The 6,388-nt window shown below is 37.4% G+C and overlaps 1 protein-coding gene across 1 annotated transcript; it reads right to left on the reverse strand.

Moving 5' to 3' along the window:
- Positions 1 to 1,345: 1,345 nt before the first annotated feature.
- LOC107584321 (suppressor of cytokine signaling 6-like) lies at positions 1,346 to 5,774 on the reverse strand. The gene is made up of 2 exons (XM_016270901.1): positions 5,423 to 5,774; positions 1,346 to 3,981 (listed from the first exon to the last, which is right to left on the reverse strand). Exon 2 carries the CDS (start codon positions 3,861 to 3,863, stop codon positions 2,283 to 2,285), a length of 1,581 nt encoding a protein of 526 aa, XP_016126387.1. The 5' UTR covers positions 3,864 to 3,981; positions 5,423 to 5,774; the 3' UTR covers positions 1,346 to 2,282.
- Positions 5,775 to 6,388: the final 614 nt, after the last annotated feature.

Here is a 6,388-nt window from a genome sequence, read left to right on the forward strand (position 1 = left end):
GGCCTTCTCAAGTCCAGAGCGTGTAAATCAAACACTCACCTCCACCAGAGCAGCTGTTGCCCTTCAATCTATTGATGTTTTTAAATGGCAGTGAGATGTAACGACAAAACATATGGTCTACGTACAATCACTGCATTACAAAATTAAAAGATTTTAATGTTTTAATAACAGGCAAGAAAATCGGGCATTAGCAAAAAACAGCATCAAATTCAACTTTATTAACACTATGAGCTGGTCTGAAAATAAGATGATTTGTCCACATAAAACAGTTTAAAACAACAATAACCATACTAAAAATGTATGTCTCTGGAGACTTACAGAACTGCTTAAGTAATTTATATAAGTGTGTTCAGTATGTCTTTTTGATGGAATGTGACGATGCGTTTGCAAAAAAACATGTTTCAATTCAGCCAGAGAGTTGTTGGCCCTGTGTGGTCTTTCACTTACTCAGCAGTTACAAACAAAAACTCAAAATATAAAAATTGAATCACCCTGTCTCAAATTGCTTGGTAATAAACAATATTTAACAGAAAATAAGGAAAAGGTTAAAAAGTCTTAAAAATGTGCATGTGTGCTGAATGGAGAAAACAGTGCAAAGCCTCTTTGGCAACAAATATTAAAGCCTACACTCTGCCCACTTGTATTGTTATTTCCAAAACCATTAATTCAAGTGCAGAAACATTAAAATAACAGCACTGCTGTGCCGAGCATGCCATCAAGACAGTCCTCAGCTGAAAAACAGGGAACGTCACAATTGAGCACAACTGATCATCAATCTAAACCCACCACATACGTGCAAGAGGGATGATCGTTCCAGTACACCAAATAAGCCAAATCACGATCTTCAGGTGAATCACTAAAAAATATTAACGTCATACTGAATTGAGCACTGAAACCATAAAAAAAGTCTGTATCAAAAGACAATGATGTTTTATGAAACTCATTACTAGGTGCATATGATGGACCTATTGTAGAAAATAGCTAGTTACTTATACCGTATATATTTTGTCATAGTTACTTATACAGTGTTTTAGTTATTTTAAGAATTATATTTAAGCCAAGAAACTTCAGATTTCAAATTTGCTTGATGCTTGTTTACCATTCATTAATAAAAGGGTGCAATTCCCCAGGTAAAAGATCAAATACAACATAAGCATATAAATAAAACACGGACAAAGGAGAAAGAAAATCCATTAATAAATGTAAACATAAAACAAAAACGTCACTGCATCTGTTAAAACGTTTTTACTACCATAAATTGGGTTTTAAATTGCAGATCGAATTAAGAGTTTTACACTAGAAAGAACTGTGAGAGATTAATCATATAAATCTTTTATTTTGAACTGAAGAACAAGTTCAAGTTACAACATACCAGTAAGCAAATTCTGTTCCCAAAAAGAGATGATTTTAAACTGTACCATTGACATAGTCCATAAGAGGAAATCTTTCAGTTTTTAAACAATGATATACAATACTAATGAACACTTAAACAATGCAAGGGGGAAAAGACCAGATGCATTTATAATGTAACTGCATGCCTGTTAAAAGAAGACTGTTATAAAGTCATCCAAATCATACAGTTCAAATCAATTAATTACAGCAAAGATGAGTTTCAGTGAGGCACCTAAACTTGGCATTACTGCTAAAGAATGCAAACAAAAAAGGGGGTGAGAAGAATATGATCTGACAAATATGAGCAGCTAATATAGCTTATTACACAATCTCCACAGAAGGGTAAGATCATATGTATGACGAGAGGACATCATTTGGCATACTGTATAGTACATTTTCCCTTTGAATAAGATGACATAATGGCTGGTACAACAAAAGTTATGCGTTCAAAAAAAGGGGTGAGGAGGAATGTAATCTACGCATTCACAAACGTGCGACCATTATTAAGGCTTCTATACCTCTGTGCATTTTTGCCAAGACCCTCTAAATGCCCTAAAAAAAGCTGGAGTTGTGTGCTGATATTTCATAGTGTGGGATATGAAGAAAAATACTGGACTGTCTTTGACTGTAACAAAAATGAAATGCTACAGTACTACGAGAACATGCGTAAAATGCTCCAACATTGAGATCCAAACACTCTAACGACATTCTGGCACTGCATCTCGTCACAAACCACTGAATTATCTACTCTACCAGACCGACAAACATCATCATTCCTTTCAGAAAAATGCTTAATTTAATGGTAACAAAACTGTTGAAATGATTGCAAAACCTGCTTCGTTATGTCTTCCAAAAAGTGCAAGTAGCAACCGAGTCAGGATTTACTGCGTTCAGTAGTGCTTCTCCTGCAGGTAATCTTTCATTTTGTTCGGTAAAGGCAATTTCTGGATCAGATCTATCCGCGTGTACTGGCGGATAACAAAGCGGCACAAGTACTGCAGTGAGCGCACTTGCATAAACCTTGAAACGGGATTGGTCAGTCTAACGGGGTAGGTGACGGACCCCGGCAAGCGAGATCTGGAATAGCAGAACGCTCCGTTCTCTGAATCCTTGACCGAATTATCAATGAGATCCACAATTGACACGTGGCCTTCGATGTCAGGTTGCTCGTAGAAGCTGAAACTGCCGTTTGAGTGCTCGATTCGCGTGTGCAGAGTCTTACCCTGTGAGCGAAAGCTCAAGCTTAGAAGATATCGATCATCGGAGCTGTCGCGGACTAAAAAAGAACCGTCTGCAAGATTCGTCAGCTTTTCTTCGGCCTCCCATCTTGTAATGGGACCCCAATACCAACCCTGCTTGGCTAGTTTCTTCAGTTCAGCCGTGAGACTAGTAACCACCATGGGTCCGCTGTTCTGCACGGCATCATAGACCCGCTGCACCCCTGGAGCCGAGTTGGGGTCAAAGTTGAGATGGTGCATGACTCTCTCTGCAACCTGAGCATGTGTACCACCAAACCCAGAGAAGCTTCTCTGGAGATAACTATCGGGCAACGGAGGTAGCAAGGGGGAAAGTGGGGCTTCCAGTCTGGAGCCCTGCAGCAAGACATTTGCAGTATTTAAAAAGAGCTGGTTCACCGATGATGACTCCATGAAGATGTCTGGTGACAGGAGGTCCTGGTCAATAGGTTCCTCATCTGCATGAAGAGATCTGCATCCCTCTGACTGCGGAACGACGTCCATGGGTGTGGTGCCATCTAAGCAAAAAGAGCGTGAACCTTCGTCATCAGGAAAGAGTCCATCATCTAAAGGCATTGTGTATTGAATATAATCCTGAGCTGCGAGACCAATGACTACAGGCACGTGTTCATCCATTTCAAGGTGCAAATCGCCATTCTGAGTGCCAGAATGGTGGTCTGGCACACGTCTGGTGAGTTTCAACGAATCACTAGATTCTTTGAACTCTCTCTGGAGGTCTAGGAAGTCTTGGCGCACACCGTTGAGAGCCGGACTTGGATCGGAGTTCATTAATGCCTTAACGTCCATTTTGATGCACGTCTCCTCCGAGTTCACTGGTCTGAGAGGCCACGGGGTGGGACTGTAATGATGACTATGGGAGGAACGCTGGGATTTTGTGTCACTTAGAGTAATGGGTGCCGAAGAAGAAGAGAAGGTGTCATCATCTATGGAGCATACAGATGGAGAACCACCCTTCACCTTTGGTTTCTGTTTCGCTGAGAGTCTCCTTTTCAAGGTGCCCATGAGACCCTCGCTCTTAGATCGGACTTTGGGTCTTTTTTCATCCTCGTTATCCAGGTCACTACTGACGAGATCTTTGCTGATGCATCCTCCAAACAGAGAGTCTTCAGCGGCGAAACTGGCTGACAGGTCCGGCTGTGATACGGCAAATTCATTCTCTTCTTTGCCTTTTATATTAAATGACTTTCTTATTGTTTTCAGACTGATCTTCTTCATTCTGAAAGATCCCCCCTTAATGATCTGAAGGGGGATTATGTGTGATGTTCTTGGGATGAGGGAGATGACTGTGAACACTTACACATAGCTGATCACATACGACCCACGACTGCCATACCTACAAAACAGAAATATACATTAATAGACTAAGAACAAAGTAATCACATATATAAATTCATTACATTCAGGATAAAACAACAATCACAACTCATGTTACTTTCACAATTTAAGACAGAAAATTCAGTGAGATTGTTAAGGTTTTCACCATTTTATACACCTTTTCACCTTGACTAACTCATCATGAGTGGTGTGACAAATATTCTGTGAAGTGTCTCAATTTGTCATAAAAGTTAGAGATTGAAAAATATCCGCTTTTAATACAAATTCTTGACAAGGTAATAATTAAATGATTATTACACTACACTCAATGATTGGTCTAAATTGTCCAATGTATTTGTCCTGGTTTTGGGTTATGTCCGATTGTTACATTATTCAAAAAGTGTTTTTTTTAGGAAATGAAAAGCAAGGAAGCATTCATTCGATCAAAAGTAACAGTGAAGAAAATATTAATGTTACAAAATATTTCTATTTCAAATACATGCTATTGTTTTGAACTTTCTATTCATCAAAGAATCCAGAAAAAAAAACTGTAAAAATATTAAGAAGTGCACAAATGTTTTAACTCTGATAATAATAAGAAGAAATGTTTCTTAAGCACCAAATCTGCATATCAGAATGATTTCTGAAGAACCATGTGACACTGAAGACAGGAGCATTGGCTGCTGAAAATTACGCTTTGAATTACAGAATATATATATATATATATATATATATATATATATATATATATATAAATCAGTTAATACCATTTCACAATATTGCTGCAGCACTGCATTTGTATTTAAATAAATCAGTCTCGGTGTGCATAAGAGAGCACAAAAAATTATTAAATCTTATCGACCCTTAACTTCTCAATGATAAAGACAAACATTAAGCTTTTTTTTGAATAACATGCACAAATAAAATAACACAATAGGACCAGCAACATGAACCAATAAAAGTAAACAGGGTTGTAAGAGGTATAAATTCATGTTGATTTTAAAAGCTATTTTGTTCAATAAACAGTAGACTCACCAGATTAACCCCAACATAATTAAAAACCATATTGCATAATTTCAACACAAACACCACTTTTCTAGGAAAATGTATAGGGTTATCAAGGCTGATATTCACATGTGCTGTGTATTTCAAAATAATGATATTATTATATTGCAGTAGGTTAAATATTTATGTTTGATTGTTGTCCGGCATGTCTAGTGCACATTATGAATTCATCCGATAATAACCGACATACAATATGTATCTGCCATTCTATAAACAAGTTATACAGTTCAAAGTTCAAAACACTCCTTGAATTCATAAATATGAGCGTGCTAACGCTTTAAGAGCAGTTAGCACTCAGGCTAATCTATACAGGCCCTGTATATTAAACATCACTTCTGTCTAATACTACAACGCTAACCATCAATATTCATATACAAATATCAACTATACATTACCTGCCGTGGCTTGAATACACTGTCAACTAACAGCAGTTTTCATATCAGTGTCCGCAGAGCTATGAAATCACATTAGAAGGCATTATTACTTCACGGCTAGCTGATACCTGCACTTACAAAAACAGCGCAGAAACGAGCTCAATTTCTACAGAGACGAGGAATCATGGGCACTTTATGACCGCGTTTTGCGATAAAGTGACACAGTACGCTGTGGACGTTTTGAATTGTGCCTATTTTCGGCGTTTGAAACTTTTCTCTAGCTAGCTGCCGTTTTTCCCTTACTGTCTCTTTTCTCTGCCCTCTTTGTTTGCTGTTGCATCATGGGAGTGAATGTGAAGGAGGGGAGGAGATCTTGATGCTCGTCGGAGCACCGCTGACTGTCTGCTTCAGCACAAGAAACCGCTAATTAGCTAATTAGGCTACAATTCCTGTTGGCCAACACAATCATATTTTTGTAATGTCACCTTGTAGCCTACATAAGTGGTTTATTACTGTTTTACTGATCAAGTCTCTCTAACCAACCTTTAGTTTCTGTGACAAGTTACTCTTGTTACATACACGTGACAACATGCACAAAAGGGTTCTGAAATGAGTTTTTTCATAGGCAATAATGGTGGTAATATTTTTTCTTTAAATGAGACTTTATGATGAAAAAAATTAAAATTTTCACTGGCATATAATGTGACAACTGTCCTCCGTTATTTTTAATGTAGTAGTGAATGAAGTAGACTAATAAAGAAAAAAAATTAATATTATTTTAAATATTTAAGTCTATTGCTTTTACATATTTCAATTTTCACTGGCATATAATGTGACAACTGTCCTCCGTTATTTTTAGTCTTGATTATAGAAGGGGGCAACTGGTTAATATGTTTCATTGTAGGGATGATTATTTCTTTTTTGTGCTTTGAAATAATAAAACATGTAATTATATGAATTAAAAGCAACAGTTAAGGGTCTAAACTT

Source organism: Sinocyclocheilus grahami, unplaced genomic scaffold (assembly GCF_001515645.1).
Source record: "Sinocyclocheilus grahami isolate Dianchi unplaced genomic scaffold, SAMN03320097.WGS_v1.1 scaffold5.1, whole genome shotgun sequence".
NCBI classification, from domain to species: domain Eukaryota; kingdom Metazoa; phylum Chordata; class Actinopteri; order Cypriniformes; family Cyprinidae; genus Sinocyclocheilus; species Sinocyclocheilus grahami.